General features: G+C 33.3%; 7 protein-coding genes across 7 annotated transcripts; 5 read left to right on the forward strand and 2 right to left on the reverse strand.

Moving 5' to 3' along the window:
* Nucleotides 1-163: 163 nt before the first annotated feature.
* On the forward strand, nt 164-1,042 carry PLP2 (Plp2p; the record flags this gene model as incomplete). Its single annotated transcript, XM_003686355.1, has 1 exon — nt 164-1,042. One exon carries the CDS (start codon nt 164-166, stop codon nt 1,040-1,042), a length of 879 nt encoding a protein of 292 aa, XP_003686403.1.
* Nucleotides 1,043-1,422: 380 nt separating this feature from the next.
* Nucleotides 1,423-2,214, forward strand: FSH3 (putative serine hydrolase; the record flags this gene model as incomplete). The annotated part of the gene is made up of 1 exon (XM_003686356.1): nt 1,423-2,214. One exon carries the CDS (start codon nt 1,423-1,425, stop codon nt 2,212-2,214), a length of 792 nt encoding a protein of 263 aa, XP_003686404.1.
* Nucleotides 2,215-2,675: 461 nt separating this feature from the next.
* On the forward strand, nt 2,676-4,154 carry FMP42 (Fmp42p; the record flags this gene model as incomplete). Its single annotated transcript, XM_003686357.1, has 1 exon — nt 2,676-4,154. The coding sequence occupies one exon, from the start codon at nt 2,676-2,678 to the stop codon at nt 4,152-4,154; it is 1,479 nt and encodes a 492-aa protein (XP_003686405.1).
* A 690-nt stretch (nt 4,155-4,844) lies between these two features.
* RFM1 (Rfm1p) lies at nt 4,845-5,978 on the forward strand (the record flags this gene model as incomplete). Its single annotated transcript, XM_003686358.1, has 1 exon — nt 4,845-5,978. The coding sequence occupies one exon, from the start codon at nt 4,845-4,847 to the stop codon at nt 5,976-5,978; it is 1,134 nt and encodes a 377-aa protein (XP_003686406.1).
* Nucleotides 5,979-6,295: 317 nt separating this feature from the next.
* Nucleotides 6,296-10,774, reverse strand: ESC1 (Esc1p; the record flags this gene model as incomplete). The annotated part of the gene is made up of 1 exon (XM_003686359.1): nt 6,296-10,774. One exon carries the CDS (start codon nt 10,772-10,774, stop codon nt 6,296-6,298), a length of 4,479 nt encoding a protein of 1,492 aa, XP_003686407.1.
* Nucleotides 10,775-11,243: 469 nt separating this feature from the next.
* GUA1 (GMP synthase (glutamine-hydrolyzing)) lies at nt 11,244-12,821 on the reverse strand (the record flags this gene model as incomplete). The annotated part of the gene is made up of 1 exon (XM_003686360.1): nt 11,244-12,821. One exon carries the CDS (start codon nt 12,819-12,821, stop codon nt 11,244-11,246), a length of 1,578 nt encoding a protein of 525 aa, XP_003686408.1.
* A 1,302-nt stretch (nt 12,822-14,123) lies between these two features.
* Nucleotides 14,124-16,103, forward strand: TPHA0G01380 (uncharacterized protein; the record flags this gene model as incomplete). The annotated part of the gene is made up of 1 exon (XM_003686361.1): nt 14,124-16,103. The coding sequence occupies one exon, from the start codon at nt 14,124-14,126 to the stop codon at nt 16,101-16,103; it is 1,980 nt and encodes a 659-aa protein (XP_003686409.1).
* Between the last annotated feature and the right edge of the window lie 300 nt (nt 16,104-16,403).

Consider the following 16,403-nt stretch of genomic DNA (forward strand, 5'->3'; position numbering starts at 1 on the left):
AATTTAATAAGATCAAAAATTAAGTTACAGTCGAATATTTTACTAGATAGTTACAGTTATAGTCATATTGCAATACCAACGAAAATATCAAGTACAATTAGTGTTCATCATTATCTGATTTAAACTGAAGCTACTTAAAAGGCAAGTTAAGCGAACTTTTAAGATGCAGAACGAACCTATGTTTCAAGTCCAAGTGGACGAAACTGAAGATACAGAATGGAATGATATTTTAAGAGCTAAAGGTGTTATACCTGAAAGACCACCTTCTCCAACTGCTCAATTAGAAGAGGCTTTAGAAGATGCTTTAAAGAAACAACATGAAAACAGATTAGAAGATAAAGATATTTCTGATTTGGAAGAGTTGGAAGATGATGAAGATGAAGATTTCTTGGCATTTTATAAGCAGAAGAGATTAGCTGAATTAGCAAAGTTGCAACAACGTTCCAAGTTTGGTGATGTTTATCATATAAATAAACCCGAATACAATAAGGAAGTAACAGAAGCAAGTAAAGGTGCTAAAAAAGTTTCCAACGGTACATACTTAAATTCCATTGATAATAATGAAAGTAAGGAAGAATCATCAAATGCTGTCTACGTTTTTGTTCATCTTTCTCTACAGAGTAAGCTTCAAAGTAGAATATTATCCCATATCTTTCAAACAGAAGCACCAAAATTTCCTGAAATAAAGTTTGTTGACATCCCAGGTCCAAGAGCTATTGAAAACTATCCAGAAAACAATTGTCCAACTTTAATCGTATATTACAATGGTGATGTTGTAAGAAACATAGTGACATTATTAGGATTAGGAGGTAATGATACAAAAATTGGTGATTTTGAACAATTACTTGTTAAGGTCGGAGCAGTAAAAGAAAATGATAATAGGTTAATAATGAATGTTGATTCAGAAGAATCAAGAGAAGAGAGAAAATTGACTTTTGCTAATAAGAAAAGCATAAGGTCAGGTATTAGAGGTAAGTTCAATCTTGGCGTTGGAGCCGGAGAAGAAGAAGAAGAAGACGACGAAGATGACTTCTTTAACTAAAACATTAAAAATAAATCTAGTTGAGTTTTACCTTATGCATACTTATATATATTTTATATAATTCCACTCAATTTATAAATATCTATCATTTATTGAAACTGCTTGATTCAAATCATATAGGAATCTTAATTAAATAACTGCAATGTTACGGTTAAAAGTCATTCCGTCAACCAGATTTATTCATCATATGAATTATTTTTCAAATCTTTTAACAACAAGATCATCTCTCTTAAATGACAAGAAAGTTACTCAAAAAAGTATAATTCACTTATATATATCTTCATATAGAGTCAGTTGATAACTGAGTAGAATTATCCAAGTCTACAATATCCAAATTTCAATCTGGAATACTAATTCAATTATAACTAATCAAAAAAGACATGGCAGTTGCTAGTCCTGCCAAAAAAAAGATTTTAATGCTGCATGGTTATATGCAATCTGACCGTATCTTTAAAGCAAAAGTAGGTGGGTTACGTAAAAAGCTTAAAAAGTTAGGATATGATGCAATGGTTCCTTGTGCCATTGAGGTAGCCGGTATTAAAGATTCGGATCCTGATGCTGCAGATGTTGCCAAAAAATTGAATACAAGTGACGCTGACCATAACAAACTATATGGATGGTACATAAAAAATGGTCCTCCTACTGCAGTCAATGGTGATTATGAAATAAAACAACAAACTTTCGATTACCTTCGTGACTATATTATTGAGAATGGTCCATTTGAGGGTATTATGGGCTTCAGTCAAGGTGCAGGTGTTGCAGGTTATTTATTAACAGACTTCTATAATATCCTCAACTTAACAGAAGAACAACAACCGCCTTTTAAGTTTTTTGTCGCATTCAGTGGTTTTAGATTAGAACCTGATCAATATCAACAAACCTATTTGGACAATCTAATTACTACTCCGTCGTTACATGTCATTGGTGAGCTCGATACTTTAGTCACCGAAGAGAGAAGCTCCTCACTTTTTAATGCATGCGCAGAGGGTTCGAAGACACAGTTAGTTCATCCTGGTGGTCATTTCGTACCAAGTTCTAACCCATTTCAAACTCAAATTTGTAATTGGATTCAAATGATAACATTAAAAGACGATGACCCAAAGAAAAATCAACGCAAGAGAACACCAAAAACCATTCAAATGCCACTGATTCTGCAACAATACCTAACCTAGATAAAGATTTATTAGATATGATTGATGCTTTAGGCTCAATTTGAATAGGCATATGTGATTTTCCATTTCCACAGATTATTCAACTTCAAGTAATAGTGATATAAAAATAATTTTGAAAACAATACAATACATAATATAATTCTTTTGTACCATATAAGAATGTACATATACTTTATATTATTTCGGATAATATCAATTATATTAATCAATTGATTGAATTCTTTGAAGTTAAAGATTCGATGATTACTTTATTATTTTAAGGGCCTTTATAATTTAAAGTGAAAAAAAAATATTTTGAAATTTACCTTTAAATAACATATATACAACTGAATGTCTAAAATGAGTTTAGGAAGTGTTTAATATCAAGACATTAGAAAAATACTATTTCTGTTAGAATACGTTTTACACCAGGTCAATTGATAATTGTAGGTTTTAACCTCCCAAAATATTGGAATACAATTATGATAAAAAATAAAAGGAGCCAAGTGATAGAATTACTACAGATAATTTGTGCTGTCATATGGTGTCTCCTATCTGCTGGTATTATCTTTGGGTTTGCTGCATTTAAGCAAGTACTAATCAATGAAGGGGTATATTCAGAGAGTTGTCAAACTAATGAAACTCGTTACTCTGAAGTTCAAACCATTATTCCTTGCACTGCCCAAGATTTGAAGTTAAACACCATGTTTACTGTTTCAGCAGCGATTACAAATGTACTAGCTTTACCGGTTGGCTGGGTCCTTGATATTTATGGTCCTAAAGTGTCTGGTATCATAGGCTCCAGTATAATATATTTTGGAGCGTTCAATTTCATAATGGCTGAATCTTTAATCGGTGAGTATTATGATCCATATCTTATTGGGTTTTTAATGCTAGCCGTAGGTGGCCCATTCGTATTTATTTCTTCTTTCCATTTGTCCAACATTTTTCCTGCCAGAGGGGGTATGATAATGGCCTTGATCACAGGATCTTTCGATTCGTCGTCTGCATTGTTTTTAATCTATAAGGTCATCTATGAAAAATCGGATAACAAGCTTTCTTTGCAAAGATTTTTCTCATATTATTTAATTGTTCCTACATTCATTATTGTAGCGCAGATTTTCATTATGCCTAAACATTCTTATCAATCTCTCCCAAAAGAAAGCTACACCTCTGCCTCAAACCTAAATTCATGTGACACTGAATCTACACCACTAATATCAAATTATACTGATGCTGCCACCTCTTATTCAGAGCAGCAATCTACAAGGACTCCCAGAAGAAGATCTTCAAGTGTCACCATCATGGCCGAAGCAAGACAGCACCTTCTTAATTATGATATCTTCGAAGAAATGCATGAACGCAATGTAAAAGAACAAATATTAAGTCCTTGGTTTTATCTAATGTTATTTTTTGCCGCTATTTGTATGCTAAGGATAAACTATTTTATTGCAACTATTAGATCACAAGTAGAATATTTACTTGGTGACGAGACCACATCTATTGAATTAAATAACTTATTTGACTTTCTATTGCCAATCGGTGGCGTGGTAGCTGTGCCAATAATAGGCCATATTCTTGATAACATTGAGTTATCTAATATTATCAAGATTTTATCTGGCTTATCGATTATAATTGGAGGATTAGGAATTGTACCAAATAGTTACGCATGCGCCCTAATTGAAATCGTACTATTTGTGATGTACCGTCCATTTTATTATACTGTAGTATCTGATTACACATCAAAAATATTTGGGTTCACGACTTTTGGTACTGTTTATGGACTGTTAACCTTAACATGCGGTGTATTCAATATGTTACAGAGACGTTTAGATATAATCACACACACGACCTTCAAAATGAACCCACTTCCTGTCAATATTATTTTATTGGCGACAACAATTATAACTTCATCTGCTCTTATAATATTTATGACTTCTCGCAACAAGAAGATAGCATGATTAAAACGATGTCACATTTTTTTACTCCTCCCCAATACCATTATAACGATATTAAATAACACCAACGGCCGTCAATTCTCAACCTTCTCAATACAGATAGAACTACATAATATATTCATAGTCGAACGTATACACTTAAAGTTAATATGTTTATTTATTTAATTAATGAACAATTTCGTATTTTTGACATCGCAGTTGTCAAGAACAATTCAATGACACAGTATTATATTCGAGTATCAATTACGATGCAAAACTTTATAATCAAGCAGTTAGTTATTCCCCTCCCCCTCCTCAACATTCTTGAGGGGGAAACGCTACTTTAATGTTATTTATAACAAAATTAACTTAAACGAAAACAATGCACATAGTTAGTTTCGTTTCTGATCACTAAACACATCCAAGTGTCTGTCTCTGTTAATTATTTTTTATTATTATTGACATCAAAAATTGAAAAAAAATTTGATGTCGAGGGTCTTTTCCCATCGATAATACGAAATAATTAAACACTTTGAAACATATTGAAAAATAGTAAAATATATATTTATAAATATATTAAATGAAAATAATTGTGACGAACTATATTGATGTTTTTAAATTGTGTATTTATTTTTGTTAAACGATTGGAACTCGAATATAAGTGTTTATGGATTTGTAGTGAGACAAGTCAAGTGATAGTTACAGATTATTGATATGGATTGCAACGATATTACAGACACTAAATTAAGTGATGCAAACGAAATGAAGGCTTCATCCCTGTCACTTAATGCAATAGTTGATAATTTGAAATTTAATAAAGGAGACGATGAAGGTGCTGATACAAATAATAAGGTTGTTCTTATTTCTGATGTTAGAAAAGATGTTACTCCAGAGATGACTGCTTTTAGTGTCGGTGAGGATTCAAAGGTTAAGTGTCCAGAAGAGGAAACATTAGAAAGCATCAAAAAAAAGCAAAATGAATTATTGGATGAGATCATGAAATTTAGAGACAGTGTAAAACCAATTGAGTTCGAATCATACTATGATTACTTTACGCTGAAAAATTTTAAAAGGGGAATATCTGCAAGTGGACAAGTTGATTTTAATATGTTACGAAGACGAGAACATGGAATTTATTATAAAAAAATAAAGTTGGACAAAACATCACAAGGTAATGCCAATGATACTAATTCTACAGCTGCACTGCCAATAACTACCACTACCACCAGTACTGGCAACATGTCAGACAATGAAACTAATCCGAGCGTTATTAAGGCCCAAGACGATGATGACAAAATTACAAAAGAAGAGGACTTTAACGAGTCTAAAAGCACGACACCAGAAGATATTGTGAGTTTACCTCCTAGAATCACTAGGTCGCAAAATTCCCAAACTTCCATTAATAACTCAGTCACCTCGAAAGAAAGGAGACCAGTCAGTTCTCAATTCTTGGATGATTCAAAAAAACTAATAAATGGCGATATTTCAGTACAATCTATAATTCCTAATAAATTTCTAGGAAACAACAGAAGGCGGTCTTCTAGAATTTCAAAAAGGATTACAGATAAGTGTTCCTATAATAACTCGAGCAACGAAAATTCTGATAATGAAGAAAGTGGTACATCTCATATCCAAACTCTATTTGAAAGAATTATTCCTAAAACACTTGATCCAATACGAAGGTCAGATTGGATATTACAGACTAAGGATAGATTCTCTTCTGAGAAGCATTTACAAACTCATCCTCAATATACTGTTATTAAAATGAATGAGTTAGTGTCAGAAAGAAAAATACAATTCTTATTATCGAAATTTGAAGGTGGATTAGCTGGGGTTCGTAAAAAATAAACCTTTGCCATTATATCGCCCTCTCTGAACATTGTTTACCAACGTAAGTTAACAGTTTCCTAATCAAGATGAAGATATTATTTCAAGGAAATGCGGTACTGTATTCAAGCGACTACTACGGATAAATAAGCGTTTTGTATCTGGAAGAATTAATAATAGATTTAATACCTTCATGATAATGAGATCATGTATTTGCATATGAAGTAAATGTAAATATCTGCATTATTAAAATTTTTTAATGAACTAAATAAGTGTCTATAGTTGTTTAATTTACTTTAACTAATTCCCATCCATTCATATATTTTGACACAAAATAACTATTTCCTTCTTCTGCTTCTTTTGCCTTTATTGGATGTTGGAGCTGCTTGTGAGATTTGTTTCTGTTTAGTTGATTTTCTTCTTCTAGTCTTTTTGGAAGGAGGAGCAGCAGTATCTGGGCTGTCGACATTCCTCTTTCTTGACCGTAGCTCCCTTTTAGATCTCTTTGAAGATCGAGAAGGCAATGCAGGTTGGATTTTCTTACTCTCTTCCTTTTCAGTTATGTTTTTAATTTCCTCAGAGGAGTTTTTTTCAGTATTGATTTCTTCTTCTTGCTTCTGTGGTTCTTCAAAGTTTTCAGGGACAATTAAAGTGTCATAATTATCATTATGAGTTTTAACTGGTTCTTCCACAACAACACCTCCAGTGGACTCATTTTTTACTTTCTTACTATTATTATTTATAGCGGATTCAGAAAGTAGGGTTTCTTCACTAGAATTAGTATTAATGTTCGCTTCACCATTTACTACATCCTCCGAATCATCTCTAGCATCAGTTTCTGTCGACTTGATATCATAATCGATATCAAGTTCGCCATGGTTATCATTCAAATCATCATCGTTAACTGGAATAGTCGAGTCATCAATTTCAACTTCTATTTTGTGATTTTGAATTCGTGAAAGTTCACTTGGTAATTCTTCACTTATTTTACTCAACTGTTTTCTGTTTCTTATTTCAATTCCTGAATCGTCTTTAATATTTAAATTAGTAGAGTTACTAATTTCAAACTCCGATGTATCAGGATTCTTTGCTTCAAAATAAGATATAGAAGACGCATTAATTCCGTCACCATTGTCTTTCATAGATAATTCAGATTCCATATCTGAATTGGATGATATTTTGTGCTCTATCGTTTGAGTAAGTTGTTTCAATTTTGACATGTATGCTATGATATTTTGCCTATCCTCAAATACTAATGATTCCTTTTTTTGATCTTCTGAATGAATTTTCTTTAATGATGGATCTTCAACAATCGTTTGATTAATCAAAGGCTTAACAAAGTTACTTTCTTTATAGCCTAGGTCTTCTTCTAAATCCTTAAAATCGGTCTGTGAGTTATCACGATCAATTGTCTCAACTTCATCATGGTGTTTAGGAATTTCATAGCTTAAATTTGATACTGAATCAACATTGCTCTTAAAATCTGTATTTTTGATGTTGTTCAGACTATCTGTGGTCTTAGTTCCTCCACATTCTCTTAATTCGTTGACTATATCTTTTTCATCAATAACTACTTTTTCTGAAGTCTCACACAATTGTGCCTCATTCTCAGATAATTCTTCGTTATCGTCAAGTATAGTTTCACTATCAATGGCATCTATCATATCGATAGTTTTAACGAATGCTGGTACGGCAGAAGTCATGGATTTCAGATTTGTAAGCAAATATTGAAAGGCATTGATAGGTGCTTTCAAAACTTTCTTCGGAAATGAAGAATTGGTCGAATTATCTAAAGATTCTAGTCTATCAGTATTGTCTGTATTGACAACATAATCTGACGACGAAGGCTGACTGGCTGAACGTTTCTCAACTTCATCCGAATAAATTGGCAATTCTCTATTATCTAAAACAGTTGGAATTTCAGAATCCGCATTTTCATTAATTGAATTGACCAGCTCCTCGTGCGTGATGTTATTATCATGGGAACCTTGTCTCGCATCTTCAGTAACCTTTGTTTCAGTGAAGCCATACTCAGTGGTTTCAACCAACTGTTGATTTAATTCAAGATCATTAGAATTATAATTATTAACCTCAGGTTTTTCATTATGACCTGCATTTGCTATTAAAACATCACCTGACACATTAAGTTCTATATTATTTGCTGTATCAAATATATTTTCTTCAAGGGTATGCATCTCATTAATATCTATATCCATCTGAGGAAAATGATTTACACTCTCTGTCTTAATATCGTGTGCTGTATCAGACATGGTTTGTTCGGTTTGTTGTCCTATGTTACTGTCCATAAAACTAGTTCTGATATCATATTCATAATCCATAACTAAACTAGAATTGGCTGCTAGCTCTTTCTCCATATTATTTTCTTTCATGTTATTTGAATTTTTATACAATATCAAAGGTTTATTTATAATTTCTTCTTTATCATCTAGTTCCATGTCTTCCTTAATATCAAGTGCATCATTTTTTTCTACAGAAATATAGGAATCGACATTGGCCTCCACATGGTTATTTTCATTTATACTCATGGCAAGATCTTCCTTTAAATCAGTGGTAACAGGACCTTCTAAGTCAATATGAATTTCTTCTTTCACATCATTATTATCTTTTGTAATTTCCCTTATTGAACCTGGATCATCTATATTTGTGACAATGACTTGTCGCTCTGCAGAAACTTCATTGTCCAATGCTGACTCAGTAATATTATCACCCGCCAAAGCCACCGACTCTTCTTGATGTAATGAGGATTCATCGAATTTCTTTTTATCCAATTTAATTTTGTCTAATGCTTTCAATGTTTCACTTAAAATATCTGATTGTAAATTTCCGTCATCATCTTCGGAGAATGGATTTTCTGAAAATGCAGGTAGATATTCATTTTGGGATTGTAACACTTCTCTATTATCTTCATAAGATGTGCTACTGTAAACAGAACCAGTTAATACGATTTGATATTTTTTTGATTTAATCTCATCATTAGTCTTCTCACCATATGCATCCACTATTAATTTGCTGTTGTCCTCGTCAACAGAGAAGTAAGCGGTCTCGTTCAGCATAGTGGAATTTATGTCATCAAATGTTTGGTTTTCGTTAATGTCAGATACAGTTTCAACCAAAAGAGTTTGTTCAACAACTTTATCTTTCTCGTTCAAAACAATTGCATCCTCTTGTTCACTCTGTGAGGCAGCTTCGTAAACTGTATTCTCAGGGTCATTAAACCTGGAATCAGATTCCTTTTTGTTTTCCTCTTCATCGTCAATACTACCGGCTATTGGATCCTCAACATTATTTATATTTTCTTCTTGCATTTTTAGAACAGTACTTGCGATATTTTGGATGTTAAAAATGTTATCAGGTAAATTAAAATCAGATTCGATGTTTGTAGAATTTATATCCATATCATTATCAATATTGTCATCATCATTTCCATTTAATATTATATCTTTAGTTTTATTAACATCTAATTCTTCTGTTAAACCGTGGACGTGATCTATTTTAAAATTGTTATCAAATGATACATCTCCATTCTTAAAAGTATATTCACCTTCACTAATGATAGCAAGTTCACTCTCTTCATCACTAACGTCCTTATCTGAGCTAGTTTCGTTATGTTCGCTAGTGCTCTGATCTTGTAAAGAAATATCAATATTTTCAGCCCAAGTATCCTGATTAATAACATTTTGCAACAAATCATCGTCATTTTGATGATTATTATAAATTTCGGGTTTCAAATCATAATTCTCCTCTGAATATAAGTGCTCTTGGTCAACGTTGTTATCCATGCCTTTAATATCATTTCCCATGTCATTATTTTCGTCATTATTATCTGAATGTGGGTTTTCATTTGATGAATATTCTTCGTCAGGGGACGTATCAGCCTCGAGGTTAAAAAGAGGTTGAATATAGCTCGAATATTGGTCTCCGTATCTGTTATTATCATCATCCTTTTCCTCACCTTCAATATCAGGTTGCGATTCTTTACCACTCTCATTTCTTTCGCTCTTTAAAGTAGCATTTATGTGACCATCAATTACTATATCATCAATATTTTCTTCTTCCTTAACATCTTCAATTTCTGCAATATCGATGTCAGCCTCGTCAGGATTAGATGAATCTGAATCACCCTGATTGGCCTCTGAATCATTTATACTGTCTCTAAATGTTTCATTATAATTATTAAATGATGTATCCGTCCTATACTCAACTTCCTGAGAACTATTTTCGTCATCATTCACAATGTTATAGTTGTCGATATTAATGTCGTGGGAATCATCATTATTTTCATCTAGTTCTTCTTCACCTGCAGAAACCTCTTCTATTATTTCAATATCTTCAGTTTCGGATTGCAAGTTTTCATCTTCAGAAATTTCTTCCATATTCTCTAATAGGTCATCAACGTAAGTTTTCAAGATGGTTTCAGCACTCTTCTCCTTCGTGGAACTAGTATTTAAATCACCTTGTTTAATATTTACTTCCTCTTTCACAACCTTCAAAATCTCTTTACCATCTGCTATAATTGATTGTATCCAATCGTAAGTAATATTGTCTTTTGAGGTATATTCTAGGTCTATATCCTGTTTATTTCTATTAGTATGCCTTCCACTAGCTCTTCGGCCACCAAACTTATTAGAAGACTTTATTCTATTTAAAACTGGATGATCAAAATGTACTTTGTTACCCATATGTTTCCCGTTAATATAATGTCTTTTATGATGTTCTGGTTTTCTAATTACAGAATTAAATCTTTTAAAGTTCCTCTTTGGAACAGTTAGCTTCAGGTTCCTATTTTGATCAGCCATTGTTGTAGCAATTTTAGTGCAAGGTGAAATTAATGTATGGTCCACTATCTTCAGCAATTGTTGATTGTTTCTCTAGCCAAATTTAAATCTATTTTATTTTTAATTACCGGTTTTATTTATTGCCACTATATTAAATATTAACACTATTTCAATGTTTTCATTTTTCATTTACAGCTTTAATTTTAATATATCATGTACAAAAGTTACTGCGCGAACAGTTTTCTCAAAATGTAACAAAGTTTACAAGAACCAAATTTATAAGAAAGTACTTTGCGATTGTTATATTTCTTCATTGTTGAAATAGAAACATGTACTTATGTAAGGTGATGAGTGAGCTAAATTAAATAGTTGCAATATTTTGTTGTGATAAATTATCTAATATGGTCTATAAACCTATGTAACAACATTATGAAAGAGAGAGTTTAAATTTTTAATTGATGTTAACTTGCCTACCTGAGCGCCAGTTTGACTATTCCCATTCAACAGTGGCTGGTGGCTTAGAAGTGATGTCGTAGGTAACTCTAGCGACACCATCGACTTCGTTGACGATTCTTGTAGAGACCTTTTTTAAGAAAGAATGTTCGAATGGGAACCAGTCAGCAGTCATGAAATCTGTAGTTTCGATGGCTCTTAGAGCAATGACTTGGTCGTAAATTCTGTTATCACCTTGAACACCGACAGTCTTGACTGGTAGTAAACAAGCAAAAGCTTGAGAGATTTTATCGTATAGACCAGCCTTTCTGATTTCTTCAATGTAAATGAAATCGGCTTTTCTAGCGATTTCAACTTGTTCTCTAGTGACTTCACCTAACACTCTGATAGCGATACCTGGACCTGGGAAAGGATGTCTCCAAACTAGTTCGTGAGAAATACCTAGTAATTCACCCAAGTGTCTGACTTCATCTTTAAATAGTTCTCTTAATGGTTCTATTAGTTTCAATTTCATGTCATCTAATAAACCACCAACGTTGTGATGTGTCTTAATCGTTTGGGAAGGACCTTTGAAAGAAATAGATTCGATAACATCTGGGTACAAAGTACCTTGCAGTAAGAATTCAACATTACTACCGTCCTTTGGTTTAATCTTTTCAGCCTCTCTTTCAAAGACACGGATGAAAGTGTTACCAATGATCTTCCTCTTCTTTTCTGGATCGGTGACACCCTTTAAGTTGTCTAAGAACTCATCTGCAGCGTCGATGACGGTCAAGTTAATTCCTAAACCATCGATCAAAGTCTTCTTGACGTTTTCAGCTTCATTCAATCTTAAGACACCGTTGTCGACTAAGATAGCATGGAATCTATCACCAATAGCTTCTGTCATAAGTTTAGAGGCAACTGTGGAGTCGACACCACCTGAGACGGCGCCGATAACCTCAGCAGTTGGGCCTACTAATTCTCTAATTCTTTTGATTTCTGAATCAATGAAGTTTTCCATTGACCAGTTTTGTTTAGCTTTACAGATGTCGACGGCAAAATTCTTTAACATAGTCTTACCCTTCGTAGAGTGGGTGACTTCTGGATGGAATTGAATACCATAGATATTTTTTGATTCATTGGCAATACCACAGTATGGGGAGTTGTCGGAAGTAGCAATGACTTCGAAACCGGTTGGTAAACTGTTCAATTTATCACCATGGGACATCCAAACGGTGGAATGGTCAACATCTTTGAACAATGGAGATGCATGGTTCAATACATTTAAAGTAGCTGGACCGTATTCTCTCTTTTCACCTCTACCAACTTGTTTACCATTGATCCAGGCTAATTCTTGCATACCGTAACAAATACCTAATATTGGGACGCCTAATTCAAAGACGTCATGGTCGACATGTGGAGCATCAGCATCGTAAACGGAGTACGGACCACCTGATAAGATGACACCCTTTGGCTTCCAGCCCAACTCAGAGATTTTTTGAGTACATGGTAACATTTCTGCGTAGACATTGTACTCTCTTAGCCTTCTAGTCAATAGATGAGAATATTGGGAACCGAAATCCAACACTAGAATAGTGTCGAACATGGAAGAGACTTGTTCAACAGCAACCATCACGTATAGTTTATATAGTTTTCTTATTGATGTGGATATATATTTTATACTCAGTCTTAATATAATAACAAGAGAAATGAAGAAATAATAATAATACAAACGATATAAAAAGATAAACCCACCTATATTAAAACCCAAAATGATAAACAACCATTAATCGAGTTTCAAAAAAAATTTGAACATAAAATCCAATTATGACTTAAAACATATCAATAAGCTATATTTATATGAACAGATATATCAAGAAATTCCCTGCAAGATAAAATTTTTCAAACAAACTTCCATAATTAAACATAATAAGAGTACATCTCATCTCATCTCATCTCATCACTTGTAGTTAACAATTACAAAACTTTTCAAAATTGGAAAATTGAAAATTTTTGCTCGAAGTTTACTCTCGAGAAGGGAGGACAGTGAGACGTAGGATTTCTTGTTAGTTCTAGTTTAGTAGAGTTGGTTATACGTTTCCAGGAACATCAGAGATTGGTGGTTGGTTGCGTGAAGAGTAAATGGCTGAATTGTTTATCGATATATTCTGTTTTCCTTTCAACATTAATTATTTGCAAAAAACGTATTGCGGGTGGGTGACGATGTTGAGGAAGAGTCAATGAAACAAGCCACTCTCTTATGTGCGAAGTTTAACATTGTACTACTGTCATGAATCGTACGTAAAACATATATATATGCTTGTATACATATACATGTGTATAAGTGTTCGTTGATGCTGGATGTTATTTGATTGCTGAATGATCAATTCTGCTGAACAGTGGTCTGTTTGGGTTCATCACTCTGGACGAGATACTTAACAAAGGGACTCTTACACTGTGAAATTGCTATTCATTTCTTATCAATGGTCAGAACTTACAGGCTAAAGAAAGGTAATTTATTGGCTGAAGTGTCACTCATCATGGTACCCTTTTACAGATGATTTCTTATATATCTCTACCTGTAATAGTTATTAATATTATTTAAGATGTGGGGTTGTCTATGAAGTGTTGCGACTCTTGGATCTGATATCTTCTTTCTCTCTTTTTTGTATTCAATGTCGTATACAGTCAGTAAACGTACAACCCGAATAATAATCAAATCGGATAATAACGATCCATTGTAAGTGAAAGTTATTTTATGAATTTGTATTTGTATCAAAATATTTATATATAGATATACATATATGTATATATACATGTACACATATATTTGAGATACGGACTTCGTTTTTTGTATAGACTGGTAGTTTAGACAGGTTGTAGTGCCGTTTTGCAGTTATTGTTTTTGATTGCTGGAGATTAACGTACTTTGATCATGAAAGACTATAATATTTACAAGAATAGTAGCACTCAACAGCCAGTGATGCAATCACAACTTTCTTTAGCATTAGCTAAACAAAGTCATAGTGTAAATACAGAGGTGAGCATTGGAAAGAAAGATGAATATAACGACTTTAATGATGATGACGATGATGACGATGATGACGATTCTTCATGTGATGAGAAGAATGAAGAGTCCTTAAAAGATTATAAACCTGGGGGTTATCATCCTGCGTTCAAAGGTGAGTTATATAAAGACGGGAGGTACATGGTGGTGAGGAAGTTAGGTTGGGGTCATTTCTCGACTGTTTGGTTGGCTAAAGACGAACTTTCAGGTAAGCATGTTGCATTGAAAATAGTGAAAAGTGATAAAATATATTCAGTAGCTGCAATTGATGAAATTAAATTGTTGACTAAAATTAATGAGCAGAAAGGTTACACCCACGTTTTGAATCTACTGGACGATTTCGTCCATGAAGGACCAAACGGTCAACATATTGTAATGGTATTCGAAGTTTTGGGCGAAAACTTATTAGCTTTAATCAAAAAATATGAACATAGAGGTTTGCCAATACCATACGTTAAACAAATAGCTAAACAGCTACTATTGGGTCTAGATTTTCTACATAGAAAGTGTGGTATCATTCATACAGATATTAAACCAGAAAACGTGTTGATGGAAATTGGAGACGTGGAAATGATAGTTAAAGTAGTAGAACTGCTAGATAAAAAGAAGAGGAGCATGAAGAAATTACAGCAACAGCAGTTAAGTCTCTCTCGCCATGCAACAGATTCATTAGAAAATCTCGATTATCACAACAATAGTATAAATATGGACTCTTCTATGAATGACATAAAGAATACGCCAATCTCCGGAAGACCACAACGAATCGTAAGTAGAAGACCTAGAAGAAACACAATTATTACGAATTCTCAACCATTACCTTCTCCACTAAGTTCATCAAACTTTATCGAAATGAAAAATCATTTACTGAATAACAATCCAGGTATGCATCCGTTGAATAGTCCTGTCGGTAATATAAGTAGTGCATCAGAATCCTCTACGACATCTTCGGTAAACATTTCAACTAATAGTGCTCATTCGAATTTCTATCATAATGGCGGTCTATCAAAGAGACAAATGGATTCCTCTAATATATATCCAAAATCCAGTTCTGTAAGAGCTATCGATGCTACGGATAGATCCAGTGGCCTAAATGAAAATACTTTAAATGCTCCTGAACTGCTAGCAAATTCTCTTTCTTCATTTGAACTATCAGAGAGTAAAATTGATGATCTATCAAATACCATGAACCCAAGTATTTCCAGTCTAGTAGAGGAAGAAGGTGTAGATACTCAAAATGATGACAACATCTTACACATTAAAATTGCTGATTTAGGAAATTCATGTTGGTATGATCAACATTACACCAACTCGATTCAAACCAGAGAATACAGATCCCCAGAGGTCATTTTAGGTAGTTCGTGGGGTTATTCTGCAGACATATGGTCTGCTGCCTGTCTAATATTTGAGTTGATCACAGGTGATTTCTTGTTTGAACCAAGTGAAGGAAGCACCTACTCCAAGGAAGATGATCATATTGCTCAAATTATTGAGTTGTTGGGTACTTTCCCAACTTATTTATTGAACCATTCCAAATACGCTACATCATTTTTCAATTCAAAAGGTCAATTAAGAAATATTGCTAAGTTGAAGTTTTGGCCATTAAAAAGTGTATTAGTAGAAAAATATAAAGTTGATCCTCAAGAAGCAAAACAAATTAGTGATTTCTTACAACCAATGCTTGAGATTGATCCAAGAAAGAGAGCTGACGCAGGTGGACTAGTAAATCATCCATGGCTAAAAGACACATTAGGTATGGAAGATGTGACTGTTGACGATAGAATATTATATGGAGACGGTAGCGATATCTTAGGATGGTACCAAGAAGTAACTGGACATCCAAAACACTAATTTATGATTTCATTTTTGCATTTTTAACCACATATCCTTATATCAAAGGGCTACAATAATAATATAGATTTATTTGGGAAATAATACTTTTTACAATTAGAACTGACAAAGAAAGTCTTTGATTTCAATTATCAATGTAATGCTATGTATTTGTCTACAGTAATCACAAACTCCACGTCACTGGTGATTTGTTATACCTACTTCACTTTGTTATTTACTCGATGAGACTGCAATATATAGATAAACCAAGAATAGCAGTTGTAGAATAAAATAAAAACTGTACACCTAGAGCGAACCAAA

The sequence above is a fragment of the Tetrapisispora phaffii genome, chromosome 7, assembly GCF_000236905.1.
Source record: "Tetrapisispora phaffii CBS 4417 chromosome 7, complete genome".
NCBI classification, from domain to species: Eukaryota; Fungi; Ascomycota; class Saccharomycetes; order Saccharomycetales; family Saccharomycetaceae; genus Tetrapisispora; species Tetrapisispora phaffii.